We start from the raw sequence: 15909 nt of genomic DNA, 5'->3' as shown, positions 1-15909 counted from the left end.
CGGTGGTCGACTGGTTAGCACGTCCGCCTCACAGTTCAGAGGTCGTGGGTTTGATCCTGGCCCCGGCCTCCCTGTGTGGAATTTGCATGTTCTCCCCGTGCCTGCGTGAGTTTTCTCCGGGTACTCCGGTTTCCTCCCACATTCCAAAAACATGCTTGGTAGGTTAATTGGACTCTCTAAATTGCCACTAGGTGTGATTATGAGTGTGGATGTTTGTCTCTGTGTGCCCTGTGATTGGCTGGCAACCGATTCAGGGTGTCCCCCGCCTAATGCCCGGAGAGAGCTGGGATAGGCTCCAGCATGCCCCGTGACCCTTGTGAGGATAAGCGGATGGATGTTCTATGCAGCTTCACTAGTTGAAATAAGGCATTCTGATGAGTACTGCGTTTGTGGAATAGGAGTTAATCCATCCGTCTGCAAGCATCTCAGGGGGGCGGCCATTTTGTCACTTCTGTCGACTGAAAATGACATCACAGTTGTTCCGGGGTCAGATAACGGCCGTCATCTTCAGTCGACAGAAGTGACAAAATGGCCGCCCCCCTGAGATGACTAAAAACAGGTGGATTTTGCTGCTAAACTCATATTCAACAAACGCAATGCTTAACCCATTAAGGACAGGAGCGCATAACCGCGTTTCTACCACTAAAGCCAGGAGCGCTGTTGCGGGTTTCTCCCTTTAAAGCCGAAAAGCGTATACGTCATTTTCTTTTTTCAATCCAGTTCTCAGTCTCTTAGCCCATGAAATGCATCAGAATATACTTGTGACAGTGTCGTGAGTTGTCGGAGTATATTCTGAATTTTTTCAAGCAGTAATAGCGGACGCTGTCAATCGCGGGAGCTCTGAAATGAATAACAGCAGTGATATAGACGACACGCTCGTGGACTTTAAAGCCATGAAACCATCCAAACGTATGTATGTATGGTTAAGACAAACATATGTTCATAGACAATGACGATTTCAACGCCTTTGTCAGAATCTACAGCATGGTAATTACCACTCGATTTTTTTTTTTTTTTTATCAAAATAATGCTTCACTTGCATCTTTGATTTAAACGTAAATATTAATCAACTCGGGCCTGTGTGAAAGCCACATCTAAGCTCTCAAATTTTTGGGAATTATGTTTCTAACTGCTAGAGGGGCTGAGATATTAATTATTTTGTAGGTGGCAAAAATGTCAGGTTTCAAGGGTGACTCCAAAGATGACCGTAGGGGCTTCAGGTTTTAATGGGTTAAACAGAATGCCTTAATTCAACTAGTGGGCCTGCATAGAACATATTCTGGAAAAAAATGTGTTTGGGTGGACTTCCCCTTTAACTTTTTTGCTGTGCGGTGATTCTACTGCGCTGCTCCTGTCGTGTCGGAAGACAACACACAGTTATCCTAAGCTAAGTTACTCGGCTAAGTGGAACAGCTCAAGAAACTCTTTTTTTCCTTTTTTTTTTACTCCAGGGTATGCTGTGACTTTATAGAACACCAGATTTGATGACAACAATGTTCTCACGAGAACAGCACGTTTTTTTTTTTTATTTCGCCCAAATATTTCTTAGAGGGCTTCGTGTTGCTCAAAGCCCAATCACCCAGTGGGTTGAACCATGCAGATTTTGATTTGAATGAAACACCTTCTTACTTTAAAAAAAGATTAAATAGTCAATATTTTCAGTTGTATTCACTTAAATTGAGCAATCATTATTCATCTTTTGACACATTGATGTGCACGTCAGGTTAAATCCTTTCATAAGGGAATTGCTTGAACCAGGCATTAAAGCCAGAAAACATCAAATGTTAAATATTAAGGTAGATTTAAGACTGGGGGGAAAAAAAACGTGACAAAAGTAACTGCACAAGCCTAATATGACGGTATAAAGATGCTAAATATGAAATAATCATTGAATAGGGTGTGTGCTACTGTTTTGTTAGTTCCTCTATTGTGATTATTCTTATTATTTTTTAAAGAATGTTAATTTATTACGACATAAAGACTATTTAAAACCCCACTGATCATTTGTTAACATTTTCTAAGACTATTGAAATATTTAAGACATTTTAATGAGAATTAAGGCCTTATTTGAGTTCAATGGTTTTTAATGCCAGTGGAGATGATATATAATACTAATTTTTGATAGCTTGTGTGATGATGTCATCGAATATAGAAAGAAACACTTGAATCCTCGTTCTGGGGTTTGATGTTTTTAGAACCAAATAAGGTACTTATCATTGCCAAATAAGGTACTTATCATTGGCATGCGGTAATAAAAACCACCAAACACAATCTCAGGCTGGGTTTACACTGCAAATAAATCTGATATGCTGTGATCGGAATCGGGCCTCTGCCAAATGTGAATGATAATCTGTAAAGTCCACGACTAGTGTACGTGAAAAGTGAACATACTCCATCAATGCATGACCGAGACCATCGAAATGCTTTGATCAGTTACGTGCCTACACCCAAGCAAACCAAATGCAACATTTAGACACAATACTGTGATTGAAATTCATATTTGTTCAATTCTGCACTTGGGGGTGCATGTACATGCAATATGGGCATCTGCAAATGCAAAATGTTTCATGTGTTTAGTCAATGTAAACAGTAACGTGTCACTTGAAATCTAAGTTTTAAAGTGAAATTGGAAATAAGCACATGGGGCACCTGCAGTGCAAATGCAGCCTACAAACAAGGTTCCATTGTTTATTTAAGTACTATTCATTCATACATTGAACCTTTGATATGAAACAACAGTGATATTGAAAAATGAAAAAAATATACATATGTCGAGGAACAAATATAAAACACAAGAATAGTAATTTGTTTAAGGTGATTTCATTGATGATATTAAGTGTCAGGATGAGAACTTGTGTACGTACCATTCAGCCGTGTTTGTCTGTTTGCACGAACTCGTAAAAACGTCTGCAAGCAGAGGAAATAATACAACGGGAAAATACATTAGATTAACAGGAAACAAACGTCCGAATTAACAAGTACCGATGTGGCCCTATGATTTGAGTTTGCTATGGATACTCAGCGGTAGAGCGCTCAATTCAAGACAGGAAGTCTCAAACCTACTTCTCGCTTGTTTTCCACCTCTTCCATTCCAACCGGGCTTTTTGCACAGACGCTAAAACTTACTGCGGGAACCCGGATGAGCGTGTTTCCAGGTTCCGCACACGAGGGTCAACATTATGCACCGTCTATATTTTACAGCGGATGGGAAAGGATTGAAAGTGCCGCCCGTTTGGCCTACTGAAAGGCACACGCGACGCCATGTTGGGTTGTTGTGATCATGTGACGTCTGCAAACGGAAGTGTAGGGGGGAAGCTGTTGCTGTGCATTGTGGCCACTGGAGGGAGGCAAAGGTTTTGATTCCTGACCAACTCAGTTCAGTGGACTGTCATGTTCAGCCATTTTTCTCTTCTAACGATTACTTTAAAAAACTAGTTTCATAGACACATTCTAACTTGCCGATATACTTGGTGATAACCACTGTGCTGCTGCTTTAAAAGTATTAATTATTGTAGTATACCTTCACGTGTTTGGTAATGTTTGGGAACTAATTTAGCAAAGCCTTCAGTTCTTCTGTTCCATTTTCTATCCTCATTAGGGTCGCAGGTAAGATAGAGCCCACCCAAACTGACATAGGGCGAGAGGCAGGGTACAAAACTATGGAAAATTTAACCCGTAACGGGTCAACCGAACATGCATATTTTAAGTATTTTATATGTGTATTGTAGAACGTGGGAAGGGTTAGGCTATTAAGGGTTCTTAACCTCCCACATTCCATAAACATGCACGGTAGGTTAATTTAACACTCTAAATTTTCCATATGTGTGACTGTGAGTGTGAATTGTTGGCATTGTCTATTTGTGCCCAGCGATTGGCTGGCAGCCAGCTCAGGGTATACTAGCTCTCACCCGAAGTCAGCTGGAGCTTCAGCACACCTGTGACCCTTGTAAGCAGTATTGAGAATGGATGGGTGTATATATATTCAATTCATTAAAATTTGCCGATACCATTAACAACACAATACCACTTGACTAGCTTGACAAATACCTTCCGGGTAGGAGGAGTAGGAGACATGTCAGCTGTGTGGAGATACTTGATAAGGTGAACAGAGAAAAGAATATACTCAAGTTTCTGGAGCCCTGTTTCGCATGTCCCAAAGTCTCGTCTCACCGATAAAGCTATGCAAGTTTTAGTACACACGGACCTGTACAGGGAAGCCCCCGGTGATATGAACCTGTGATATGAACTGTGTGAGCATGTATCATATTCTGAGACTTCCCATACAATATGTTAGGATTGGGCGAGATGAAAAGTGTATCAAGATGTAAGTATTTCATATCAGTCAATATTGATAATTATTGTTTATTTATTTATTTTTTCACTGCTCAAAATAAGGACCCAGAGAGAAAAAGGCTAAATTCGGGTAATATTATATTAATACCTAGTATTCATCCTTTAATAAGAGGTCAGTACAACAATGAACAAGTCAAATAAACTGTTCAATATAAAGATTAAATACATGCATTTCTAAACGTAACATGCCTATGTGGGTGATATAGCTGAAGAACGTATGACAATATAAGTACTTCTTAACAGTCAGTATTGATAATTAACGGTATAGATATTTCTTATCTATTTAAAATAAGAAAATCAATTTGACAAAATAATATATAACTAAATACTAAATAAAATTAGACACAAATGTCAAGAGGAAAAACACCATTCAAAATATGTGGTAGTAAAACAAATTTTAAAGGAATATCCACTGTTTTTGAGTAAATGAATGTAGTGTAAAGTGCAATGTTGTTTACATCCACACTGCTCCAGCAGTGCACTGTCATTTATTATTTGCGGAAGGCGCTACCCCAATGCAGTATCATTGATGCAGTTACAATAACCTTCATTCGATGTTCAATGTACACATGTGTAGCATGTCAAAAACCTCACAAACTAATACTCCCTTGGAGTGCATGCATGCACGCATGCATTAGGGTTGACCAATCATCTTTGGACTACTTTATCTTTTTACCTGGCTCATAATTGCCATAGGACATTTTGTGTTTTACTTTCCTGTTGACTTGTTGAGTGTCGGAGCTGGCTAACAATGCAGCTAGAAGACAGGGAAATCATTTACTTCTACACCACATATCCCTTTGGAGGTGTTTGATCATGTTAGTTTGCGCGATATAATTGTATTGAAAAAGTGGCACTTAGGTCATTTATTTGGACGGAGTTGCGCTTTTTCGTTTGTTCGACAGCTTCTTCAGGTCAACAAGCTAGCAGTCAGTGAACTAGACTCAAGAATAGCCGCCGGCTGTGTCTTGCTCACTTAAAACCCAGAAACGGATTTGTTGCCTGTTTGAGAGCTTTTGTGCATGTCACACCATTATGCAAATGCAATTCAGCTTTTGAATCACTGCAAAGCCAGTGGTTGAGGCTCGGCCACTTGTCAAATCTTGTGGCAGAAACCTCACACCGCGTGTGTGTGCAGTAGAGTTCTGTCGCATTGCTCAGTGTGGCGGCCTTGACAAGATGCTATAAATATATAAAGGAGTAAGGATTTCACCTCAGGTCTACTAAAATTAAATACCAAAGGTGTGGGAGTCCAAATTATGTGCTGACTAAAGCATCCTCAGTCATGGGTTGAATGTCCTATCTCTGACACAGCAACAGTAGGCAGGAGCTCCGACCTCAGCCCATCAGAGCATCGTCCATCAACAACAACTGACGTCCTCCTCCTCCTCCTCTGAGAGCCCCTCCCACCATCACTTTAGGGAGAGGCAGACTCCTACTACTATTATATCATTATCAAACACATATTGAATGGTAGTGGACTGGTCTGTTTTTTTGGAGGGGGGTTATTGAAGCACACTGACAGCTAGAGTGAAAGAAGGTGGCAAACTCTGCCATTATGCTTCATTTTCAGGGCGCCCATTGACTTAATCATTTGTATAATATAAGGTGATTTCAGCAGTTTCACTTAATGAGAAAATCTACTTTATAGCTATAAGGTCTTTATGAGCTGTGTCATCTAGAACGTATGGCCGTAACGTCTGTGAGGACTTAATAGATCTTATTTTATGGTGTAAGGGGGGAAACCCACTTAACCTAAAGATATATCATGGCCTGTAAAACAAATGGAACAAACTTTGATGAATACAAAAGATAAAAGTTAGTCAGGGTGACAAAAAGATAACACCAATTTGCAAGTAAGTCGGTTATTAGAACAAAAAATTGCCATTATTCATGGTGAAATGTAACTCTTGCTATATATATATATATATATATATATATATATATATATATATATATATATATATATATATATATATATATATATATGTGTGTGTACAGAGAGAGAGAGATTTTCTGAAAGTTATAATTGTCACACTGTTGTGACATCTTGTTGACCTGGTATCTGTCCGAGTGGTGGGCGTCTTCTGATGACAATGGCGAGACCACAGGAGATTCTCCCTCACGCTTGATGTGCACTGATAACAGCAGTGACTAAACAGGGAGAGAGAGATGTGAAATATTTCACAACAACAAACCACACAAAGTTAAAAAACTACAGTCGGTCTGTTCTACATTGCAGTGTCTACTCAATGACTAAAGTTTTAGTTCATAATTAAAAAAAATAATAATAATAATAAAACACACTTCCATTTCGGTGATCATCTATAGAACATCCAGAGGAAAAGTTATCCTACTATTTTTTTCCAGGTATGTCTTGTGCCATGACAATTTTCCACATAGAAACACCACTGGACAACAGTAATATCCAAATCCTGTAGTCCTTTTAAATAAAAACAGGACTCTTGGGTAGAAAGTGAATTTATGCCCTTGCAGAATTTCAGGAATGTTCTTTCCTCAGATGCATGGGAGCAACGCGTCATTGATAATGACTGTAACCTGCCTGCCTGTGTCTATAAAATACCTTCGACTGATGAGAGTTAATGTTTATGGTATGTTAAAGGGAGTCAAGGAAGGAGGAGAGATTGAAGAGAGAAGATGAAGGTATAACCGGGGAGGAGGGTTAAACATCTAAAAAGGTGCGGTATAAATGTCTGACACCGGACGTTCATAAATCTTCCTTCCACGTGCACACACACATCCACACACAAGCACACATATTCACACGTGCACAAAATGATATCCTCATGAAGCATGATTACAAAGATAATCCAATGAATTCCTCAAGGTAAGAATTATGTATAGAAAATATAGGGCTGAACAATTAATTGCATTTGCAAAATAATTGCAATTTGAATAAACTGTGATTATGTAATCGGGAAGGTTGCGGTTTAAATGGTCATTTTTTTATTGACATGGAGGGGGGGGGGGCGGTTCACTGAATGCTAAGATAACGTGGCCGCAGATACAGCATGCTTGATACTTTTCCCCTAGCATGGTTAAACCTCCCGCTTGTGTTTAGTCGGTTTAGTTGGACTCGTCGACGATCGGCCGTTTAAAATTAGAGGCATACCCGCCTGTAGATGGGAACTATTTTTTTCCCCTTGGAAAAAAGACGGATGACGGAAGGGTACCCGGGCAGACGGATGATGAATAACGGATGCTCAGTTTTTTGTAAAATGCCCAGCTCTGTGTATATCATTTCTCATGTATACCATTTTCCATTTTTGTCATAATGTGAAGTGAATATTGTAAATCAGATATCCATCCATCCTTTATACGAACCGCTTATCAACATGTGTTGTGGGTGTGCTGGAGCCTATCCTATCTGTCTACGGGCGGTAGGCGGGTTATACCCTGAACTCGTTGCCAGCCAATCGCAGGGCACATGTAGACAAACAACCATTCACACTCGCAGTCACACCTAGGGACAATTTAGAGTGTTCCAGTAACCTACTATGGATGTTTTTGGAATATATATATGTAAACTTCACACAGGAAGTCCAGAGCCTGGATTCAAACCCTGGACGTCTGCACTATGAGGTGGACGTGCTAACCAGTCGACGGCAGTGCTGCCTTTAATCAGATATATTAAAAACATACATAAGCGTTATAGATAATGGATGGATGGATCATTACAAAGATTGTAAGGCTTTGAACTGATTCAAAGGTTTTGTGCATTGCAAGTGAGTATAATAGTGAGTATAATATTTTAACATATAGCGATGAGTGGGACAAGAAGCATAAAGCAGTGTTAATTGACACTACTGCATTGTTTGATGCAACTTTTGTAACAGGGCTTATTAAATTTGAAAAATGAAAATGAAAAAGACTCACAAGGAGGAACACTGTGGTTAACCTCTTGCCTTGCACTAGTGGGTGATGTATACCATGGAGGGAATGGCAGCATGCACCACCCTGGCCATCTACACTCTCCATGGCCTGCTGCAGAATACTAAACGACGAGGAAATGCATAGTCACGGCCCTCTCCTCTCAATACCTCTGCTCTGCCTGCCACTCTCAAAACCAAACCCACCCACACTTTTGTGCGTACCAGTCCAAGCAAATGTCAGTGCCCAAACAGGCAATGGCGTAATGAAAATGGCTCATTCAATTTTAAAAGGGCCCTGAGATTACATTCCTGTGCATTTCAGGGTTATATTTGACTCGTGCATGTCATCAGATGTTGGAAACAACCCCAAAACGTCTGAGCATATTTGTTCTGCTTTCTTTGGATATATGGATTACTTGTCAATAGCACCTTTGGTAATATATTTAGTGTTAAAAATGGTGATGTGTTAAATACTTATTTCTGCCGCTGTGTGCGTTGGTGTGCGTGTGTGTGTGTGTGTGTGTGTGTGCGTGTGCGTGCGTGTGTGTATATATCACTTGTCTCACTTGTTTTATGTAAAAAAAAAAAAAAAAAAAAGTACACTGATCTCACCTTGGGAGTTCCTGGAGTGACAGCTCCATCCTTGGGTGAAGGGATTTTACTGCTGTTGGAGAAAGAAGACAAAATATATTTATGTTCAGTGAGGCTGTGCAATTAACAACTGAATCTAAACCATTTTTACTGGTAATCTTTATTCGTAAGATCATTCTTTATTTGTTGAATTTTTTTTTTATAAAGCATGTCATGTATTCATCCAGACAGTTTCTGCTCTCACCACCACTTGGAATGCTGTTTGCATTTTTTGTGTGCATCTTTGTGCACGTGCGCATATGCGCGTGTGTGAGTGTGTCGTGTGTATGACAGCTTCACCTCCACCAACAAAGAGAATAAACATGGGTGACATAGTCAAGCTGCCGTGTAATGCCGGGAAATCAGCCAAGACTCCTCTCCATTTTTTTTCTATGCGTGTTTCTGCCACCGCTCTCCTTCCTCTTTCTCTATTTTATTCATTACCAGGGACCTCTGCAGAGGCATCAACTATAACAGCCACCTCTACCTGCTTGTTGACGGTGTCAAACAGTGACAAGAGATGGTGGGGAGGGAGAGTATGGATGAAGAGGGGACAGTGGTTGAATGCCTGCTAGGATAGGAGAAAATTGCCACAATGACAGAGGGGGTTGCGAGAGAGGGATTAAAGTATAGGGAAAAGGTGAGGGAAAGAAAGGTGGTCGAGATGAAATGTAAGGACAAAGAATATGGGAGAAAACTAGGCAATGTAAAAAGAGACTAAGCAGAGGGAAAGATGAAAGATGACAGAAAAGGAGAGCTGAGGAAACAGAAGGCAGAGTTGCCACCGCATCCTCTCATGCAGCTGCATGCATGAGTTTGCTCAGTTCTATGAATTTTTGATGGCAGAGGGTTATGGGGCTCGGAAATTCTGACAGCTTGCCATGTTAAAGTAAGGAGAAGAGTGTGGAAATGAGCAGCACACCAAAGTGAAACAAACACACAGATTGACAGCAGGATAAGAGAAGGAAGAATGAAAGACACAAGAAAAAGATATTGTGCAGGGGTAATGAGATGTGGTCTACACGTGAAAAGAGACAGGTGAGGAGTCCTGAGGACATGATGGTGGTTAAAATAACTTCAGTGGAACCTCGATTTAACGGACCCGAACCAACGGACTCCAGATTTAACAGACAGAATACAGTGTTGCGTCCACTCAAAGCGTCCCTCTGTACAGTAACTGTCAAAGCCGGTTAGCTCCAGACTTTGCCACAATTGCGCCAAAGCGCCAGTAAACGTGGCTGTGGCACAATCAACAGACAAGAAACTGCTACACAGTGCAGACAAAAACAGGTTCACGCCAACACGGCGGCCATGTTCAAAGGCAATACATGGACATACATGGTGGCTATGTTGGCTGTGGTGACGGTCCAGTCAAAGGCAAACAATAAAAACCATGAGCTTAGCATCGCCATATGCAATCGACGGACACCCATTTCATGGACTGACGAACAGAGGACAAGAAGTGTTTTAAAAATGGGACGGAATGCAAGGACAGAAGCTCTTTAAAAGGACAAGGACGGACGGGGTTGGAGGACGATTATTTTTAGGGACGAGGTCGGAAGGGTACGCAGGTCGCGAATGGAGGACGGGCTGGCAAAAAAGAGTTAAAGTGCCCATCTCTATTCATATCTTTGTCTTTTGTTTAAAGGCGTCAGCTTGTGTACATGTCTCTTGAAAATGCTATTTTGGGTACAGTATACAGTTGCTGTATGTCAAACCCCTCTGTAATGTTATCCAATCATAACGGAGGTGAAAAAAGGAAGCACACCACCATCGTGATACGAGTGATGAGCTGCAAGCCATTATCCACCTCTTTTCCCAAACATGAGTGAGGTAAGTGTTGGATAAACCTTTCAGTTTCAAAGTTTTCTTTTGCTATGTTGAGATACCGGGACAAGTAGCCTACCCCTAAGCCAGACCTCACATAGTCTAATTAACATTAACATTTAATTATAATTGTATATTTTTGTGAAGTTAAGTGTGAAATCAACGGTGAATTGGTCTGTTGGCTTTCATTGTGCACAGCATTTTATCAAATACTAAAAAGCACAAGAAACTGAGAATAATTATAAACTACATCTGTTTACATCAATGTTAATTAAAAATTCAATAAAGATTCTCAGGCAATAATGGTGGGTGAAGTATGTTGTAACCTTTGTGATTAAAATTGCCTTTAACACGAAAACTGTGTATTATAGCTGAGAAAATGCTGTCGTTGATCTATTAACTTTTTTAAAAATGATATCTTTTCATGGGACAATGCTGGAGAAGGGCACTTGCCAAAAGGGGCTAATCTAAGATTCAAGACAGCTGTTTCTTCTTTCTGTAGGTAGCAAACAAATCTTAGAATATCAACAATGTCACATTGAACAGAAATACAGTTATATAGGTAACGTAAAGAACATTTACCTTTGGTCTGTCATGGACATTTTCTTGAGAGTCAGCACTTATGTGTTCCTACTTTGTGTTCTGAACCTTTTCTTTCCTAAATCTCAAGAGAGAAAACCCTGAGACATCCCGGCCTGATTCTGTGACATCACCTTGAAAGATGTTTTCAATAAAGCTTTGTGACATGAGATGGTTATCTAAGAGTACATGCCATTTAAAACTTTGTGTAACTAAGACTAAAGAGTACATGTCAAGTGTATATCACTTCGCACAAATTCTACCATATTAAGTAATTTACAGACATTTTGCTACCATAAAGAAGGCAATGTATAGCTTGTACAACAATTATTGCCCCTCAGATACTGTTCCCTCAAAATACTGCAACTCAACACACAACCATTATAGTGTCAAAAAACACTGATTAAAAGTACACCTCTAAGTACAAATTTCCAAATTTGAAAATCCATTTTCTTTCCCTGGTGTCATATGACTTGTTAGCGTTACAAAGTCTCAGGTGTAAATGGGGAGCAGGTGTGTTGAATTTGGTGTTATTAGTCTCACACTCTTTCATGCTAGTCACTGAAAGGCACCTTATGACCAAAGACTATCTGACCATCTGAAAATAGAGAATCATTTTTGAAAATAAAGAAGTGTTGCTGTACATAAAGATGGACTAGGATATCAGAAGATTGCCATCACCCTAAAACTGAGCTGCAGCAAGGTGGCCAAGACCATAGTGGTTTAATGCAACACTGACCAGGGCTCGCCATAGTCAACCAAAGACGCTCAATGCACGTGCCAAGGATCATATCCAAAGGTTGACTTTGGAAGATAATAGACATTTGAGTGTTGCATGCATTGGTCGAAGGGGTGGGAGGTCAGCCTGTCACTGCTCCATAGGCTGACCATATGTCACACACTGCATCAAATTGGTCTGCATGGGTGTCATCCCAGAAGGAAGCTTCTTAAACAGTTTGTTGTAGATGAGCAGACTAATGACATAAATTACTGGAACCATGTCCGTTGGTCTGAAAAGAGCAAAATAAACTCATTTGGTTCAAATAGTGTAAAGTGTGTGTAGTGTTGTCTTTTTTTCTTGCTTCCTTTTCGTTATTGATAACATTTTGCGCGAAAAATCTTCAATATAGTCATCAGGACCTCATTGATCTCTATCTAAGGTACATCTTGGCCATAACAAGAGAATACCAGCAAATTTACAAAACACCAATGGACAGGGCAAGACCACCGGGATCTCCATGGATGGTTAGTCCACAAACCAAGCAGCACAGACGGCAAAGAGAGAGGAAGCAGAAGTGAGAATGCAGGTCAGGTCTAGATGCTAGGCTAAGAAAACAACCTCACGGATCGCCGCTACCGAGCATCCTCCTCACCAGACACAAAACGGTCAAATTGGAGCTACAAATGATCGCGAGCAGCTTTGTCTGGAACTTCAGTGTTATTTTAATTATAATAGCGTGGTTTCACCCGCAGATCCCTGAGGCTGCAGTTCAGCTCGCGGGATACATGCTACACCGGCAGGATAGAAACAACCACTCGGGTAAGAGCAAAGGAGGGGCAATCTGTGTTTATGTGCACGAGTGATGTAATAACTGCAAGATCATGGACACGCACTGTTCTCCTGATTTAGAGGTTCTGGCAGTCTAAAACAGACCTTTTTTATCTACAGAGAGAGTTGGCGGTAGTTATTGTGATGGCTGTTTACATGCCACCGGAGGCTAACGTTAGCACGGCCTTTAGCGTCCTTCTTGCTACTCCAAACAAACGGGCAACTCGCCCACCCTGATGGAGTTTTTATTGTTGCTGGCGACTTCAGTCAAGCGTGTTTAAAGACTGTTCTTCCTAATTCATCCAGTATGTGAACTGTGCCACCGGAGGGGAGAAAACACTGGATCATGTTTATTCCAATCGTAAACATGCATGCATACAGAACCACCTCCCTCCCCCACCTCGCTGGCTCTGACCATCTCTGCTTGTACCTCATCCTTGAAATACACCTCCCTCCAGAGGAAAACAAAACCACAAAGACAATAAAGACTTGCTTGAGGAATCTCTCTCAGTTGAAGGACTATTTTAACACACAATTTGGGATTTATTTGACAACCAGGACTTACAGGAGTACTTGTAAAGACACTGTACTCTCATACATGAAGAATTGCACAGACATTTGAATCGGCGTCACCAGTCGTGACATTTGGTCATCCTGATTGGCTGTTAGCTAGCAAACCAGTGCTTGGAGCACTAACGGGAAGTGACAAATGCGGATAAACAGTGATCACGCCTCCGCTGCCTTAATCTTCTTACAACTACAAAAGCACGGGTTGACAATTTAAGTATTTCACAATACCGTGTCAAGAAGGTGATTGTTTACTTCGCGTTGAAGTTCATTGGGAGCGAAGAATATAGCTGAATGCATTGTTTACGTTTTTATTATCCGCCCCGGCCAACAGCTTTCCGGTTGGATTTTTCTAACAATGAGAAATAGTGACTACCGCCGTCGATGGAAGGGTATTACATCTCACGCATGCACAGAAGGTACTTTAATGGTCAGTGTCGCTGTCTGTCGTTGCGTGCCGACAGCCGGCCGGACGCCACAGGGGTTAAGCGTCTGTCATTGTTAGCCAACGTCGTTTTGGTCTATCTAGGCCTTATCACAAGCTACCACCCCTCTTGTCCAAAAACATAAACGATCATCACAGGTATCAAAAAGACATCCATCGACAACTTAAAAGAATACCAGCCAGTCACTCTCACATCCATCATTACAAAATGCTTTGAGAAAATGGTTGCACAGCATATCATACTATATACAACTACTTGTAATTACTTTGTGATGTCATCATGGAGGATTGGAAGAGGATTCCAGAGGCAACCTGTGAAGCTCTAATGCCATGTCAAAGAGTGTAATGGTGGCTACACAAAATATTGAGACTTTGGACCCAGGTTGGACATTTTCATATCGGGGTTACCCCACTTTTGTTACCAGTGGTTTAGACATTGCTGGCTGGGTGTTGAGTTATTTTGAAGGCACAGTAATACAATTACAATTACACTGTTATACAAGCTGTACACTGACTACTTTACAGTGTAATTTCTTTCGTGCACTCTAAAAACAGTTGGGTTATTTCATTGACCCAATTTTTGGATTGTTTGTGTTGAGTCAAAATTCTGGGCTATTTCTTAGAAATTAACCCAATTGTTGGTTCAAATTAACTGTATATTGGGTTATATGCCTGTAATGATTTATGTTGGGTCAAAAATCAACTTTACAGGCCCATACACAGGTGCCAGATGTACACTTGAATTAAGTATGACTGGCGGCCATGACAGCCATCGACATACTGTTCATGTCTACACACGCAGCATTGTGGTCAAGTCAACGACACTTTTGACATTTGGATTTCTTCATTTATCACACTGTTTTGGTAATTACTTCACACATTGTAATCTTTTGAAAACGAGTTGCTTGTAATGTGGCACTCGTCCTTGTGTTGGACAGGACGAGTGCTGGAATCGCAAAAAAGGCATTAGTCTGCTTTCATTGTAGGATGTGATACTTCACAAGAACTTTGCGTTCTCCAAATAATGTTCCATATTAACTTTATGTGTTTACTGTAATCCACAGGAACATTTCTATGATTACCAGAGTGGTTCTGGTTACCTTGCTTGGAGATCGAAAACTGTTGAGCGCAACTCTCGTCAAGAGGGAAATATATCCCAACACACTTTTCAAGATGGACCCACAACTCATCACAGCCCGTGTGAAATTGTGAGGCAAATGTCTGGTGATGACCGCAAGCAAGCAATGCTTGGTTTAAAGAACTGAAATCCATCCATCCATTATCGATACCGCTTATCCTCACAAGGGTCGCGGGGCGTGCTGGAGCCTATCCCAGCTGTCTTTGGGCAGTAGGCGGGGGACACCCTGAATTGGTTGCCAGCCAATCGCAGGGCACACAGAGACAAACATTCGCACTCACAATCACACCTAGGGGCAATTTAGAGAGTCCAATCAACTTACCATGCATGTTTTTGTAATGTGGGAGGAAACCGGAGTACCCGGAGAAAACCCACGCAGAGACGGGGAGAACATGCAAACTCCACACAGGGAGGCCGGGGCCGGGATCGAACCCACGACCTCTGAACTGTGAGGCGGACGTGCTAACCAGTTGATCACAGTGCCGCCCTAAGAACTGAAATATTCTACAAATTTATCTATCTCATGCACTGATTTGCATTTGTTGTGTTCATTTAACCCTTAAAGTCAAAACTGAATAACCCAATTTTTTTATTCAAATTGACCCAAGTCTGGGTCGGTCCTTTTTTAACACAACAATTGGGTCAAATTTAACCCAAAAATAGTTATTTTTGACCCAACTGTTTTTAGAGTGTGAGCTCTAACACTGCAACAGGCATCTTCCTCCCACGGCCAATTGCTGTTAAATGTATGTGCATCATCACAAGGCCGTTGGTTATCTCATATATATTCCTGTACTGCCTATATATATATATATATATATATATATATATATATATATATATATATATATATATATATATATATATATATATATATATATATATATATATATATATATATATATATATATATGTATACACATTGTAA

The 15909-nt window shown here is 40.6% G+C and overlaps 1 protein-coding gene across 4 annotated transcripts in view; it reads right to left on the bottom strand.

Annotated features, from left to right (window-relative positions):
- The window catches only part of rnf220a (ring finger protein 220a), a 179025-nt gene that overhangs the window by 30698 nt on the left and 132418 nt on the right, over positions 1 to 15909 (bottom strand). For 3 of the 4 annotated variants that reach the window (XM_086042683.1, XM_086042685.1, XM_086042684.1), the window contains exons 4-6: positions 8859 to 8910; positions 6412 to 6507; positions 2865 to 2907 (exon numbers count right to left, since the gene is read on the bottom strand). In XM_086042683.1, coding sequence (XP_085898809.1) covers positions 2865 to 2907; positions 6412 to 6507; positions 8859 to 8910 — 191 coding nt within the window. Of the gene's footprint in view, positions 1 to 2864; positions 2908 to 3063; positions 3298 to 6411; positions 6508 to 8858; positions 8911 to 15909 lie in introns of those variants that run through there. The other variant, XM_086042686.1, reaches the window with a different exon arrangement.

The sequence above is a fragment of the Filicampus tigris genome, chromosome 10 (genome assembly GCF_054856515.1).
Source record: "Filicampus tigris isolate MCC_2025a chromosome 10, RoL_Ftig_1.0, whole genome shotgun sequence".
NCBI lineage: Eukaryota > Metazoa > Chordata > Actinopteri > Syngnathiformes > Syngnathidae > Filicampus > Filicampus tigris.
Note: the sequence above shows the minus strand (reverse complement) of the source record. Positions and strands in the feature narration are given on the sequence as shown.